Source organism: Anneissia japonica, unplaced genomic scaffold (genome assembly GCF_011630105.1).
Source record: "Anneissia japonica isolate Jap-2015-1 unplaced genomic scaffold, ASM1163010v1 scaffold13677_len23069_cov130, whole genome shotgun sequence".
Taxonomy (NCBI): Eukaryota; Metazoa; Echinodermata; class Crinoidea; order Comatulida; family Comatulidae; genus Anneissia; species Anneissia japonica.
In genome coordinates, this window is record NW_022683012.1 from 17668 (window position 1) to 20006 (window position 2339).

The 2339-nt window shown below is 31.3% G+C and overlaps 1 protein-coding gene across 1 annotated transcript in view; it reads left to right on the top strand.

Annotated features, from left to right (window-relative positions):
* Window positions 1-369: 369 nt before the first annotated feature.
* LOC117113941 overlaps window positions 370-2339 on the top strand; it is a gene marked incomplete at its 3' end in the record, with an annotated part of 4062 nt that continues 2092 nt past the window's right edge. The window contains exons 1-3 of the mRNA XM_033257480.1: window positions 370-543; window positions 1176-1709; window positions 2177-2236. Of these exons, the coding sequence (XP_033113371.1) occupies window positions 531-543; window positions 1176-1709; window positions 2177-2236 (607 nt within the window). The remainder of the gene's footprint in view (window positions 544-1175; window positions 1710-2176; window positions 2237-2339) is intronic.

A 2339-nucleotide genomic window follows, 5' to 3' on the forward strand; every position in this document is an offset into this window, starting at 1 on the left:
ACATAGGTATTTGGCTACAAAAATATAACAAATGTGCTCACACCTGTTTTCAAACCCTTTAATTTGTGTGCTGGTTTGGTTTAGTATACTTTTGGTTTGGTTTAGTATGCTCATGGAGTTATAATTATTTTGAGACTTTGGCAAAAAAAAAAAAAAAAAAAAAAAAAAAAAAAAAAAAAAAAACTATATCATCAATTAGCCGTTTAGAAGTTTAATGCATTGTATTTAGTAATAGTGACGTGGATGATAGAGATACCGGGTAGTAATAGGCAATGTGATTTTAATTTTAAAAAAAATAATAGGGTCTACTTTCCTATTATGTTATAATAGGAAAGGGAAGGTCTGGATCATCGTGTTTTCTGTTAATATTCTTTTAAATTACAGCATGGTTTTTTATGTTAAAATTTAAAGCATATTGAACAAATATAGGCCACCTACTTGCTACTGAATTAGTGGATTTATCTATTTTCTTCAATTATTTTTTAGGAATGAAATGTTATTATAAAATCAAAGGCACACCGTAAATTGACATGTCGAAAGAAGGTAATAACATTTGATAGTTCACTGTACAAACCAGTTTTGATTTATTAATTGAATCGTTTTGTAATTTGCAATATAATGGATTACAGTAGGTCTATATAGAATTTGGTAAAGTTTTCTTGCAATGATAGTAAAATCGAAATTGAAAATGCTAACAGTATTTATTAATAACAAAACGGACTGGAAATTATACTCCAGGTATAGATGTAGACCTATAGATATTGTATTACGCGTCAATTGCCTGGAACTGTGTTGATGATGGACATCATCGTCATTAGTATTATCACCTATAACATTTTTATCATATAATGAGCATGAGGATGATGACGACGAATGATAGTGATGATGATGATGATGATGATGATGATGATGATGATGAAGATGATGATAATAATATTAACGATGGCGACAATGACGAAAACAATGATGTCATGGTAATGAAGATGCCATGTCGACCAACTTTTATAACAGTACAATATTATTGACAACAAAATAAATTTATGTTTGCAGCTTTAGCTAAACAAACGCTTATTTTTGTAAATCTAACTTGTTAATTTAGGTCCATTTTAACTTATATGTTAATTTTTATTAACAAATCCCACCATAATTGCATTGGTATACATTTTCCATCATAGGAATTACAGAGGTCGACTTCCGACAGTTGCTGGTTGACGTGGCAGAATGGTATGATCGGCTTGGATACTTGACTATGTTGAAAGTTCTATACCGAGACAATGTGAATGACAATTGTCAGTTGATTAGTGCTACTACGGTGATGGACTTACTACGTATGTTAATTTGTTCTGGAAATTTGAGTTCAGAGAATCTTACTATCATATACGACACAGTGAGAGCAACCCAACAATTTGGCTTTGAATCGAAAATCAAGGATAAACTTCTACCATTCGAAAATAGCACGGAATGCGGAGTTACTAAGTTTACACAAAACAGACTAAAACTTTTAAAGCTGGGAACAACGCTGACTCAAGATGATGTAGTAAGGCTTGATGGAATATACAACATACCTCTACTTAAAAAATATGGAGACAGTTGGAGTCTGATTTTGGATCTAGAACAAAGAATGAAACTCGGTGATGGAAATATGGACAACTTTATCGAAGTGTTACGAAGTAATGGTCTTCGCTGGGCAGTGAAAGCTTTAGTTGATGGTATTCCACTTGCATGTTAATTATTAATTCTTCTCCTTTATTTAAATTATTATTTTCATTATTATTGTTATTATTATTATTATTACTATTATTATTAGGATATTATCATTAATTATAATAATAAAAAATTATAACAGTAGGCCTACATACAGTATAACAGTAATAATATAGAATAATCATGCAGAAATAATAATAATAGTAGTACTGTAGTAGTAGTAGTAGTAGTAGTAGTAGTAGTAGTAGTAGTAGTAGTAGTAGTAGTAGTATAATTATGAAATAATACTTACAGTTAGTAACAATTTTAAGTAAGAAAATAATAAAGGTTGATTGTTATGATCTACACAAGTTCAAGTTGTGCTTAACTAAGGTCATTGTTGTTGCGATTAATGAGTTAATGTTTTATCAATGATATTACACATTTTTATTATAAAACCTTTTAGTTCAAATGTCATTAATGTTCTTTACAGACAATGAAGCAGACGCATTAATGGTCAAAAGTCCAAACTTAGAGTTGCCAAGCCACCAAGGTATGTAATTAATAAATTAGCTCACGTGGTACTTATCAGTGGTGGCGCCAGGATTTCCCCGACGGGGGTCCAAAGTCCCCGACGGGGGGGGGGGGGGGTGGAT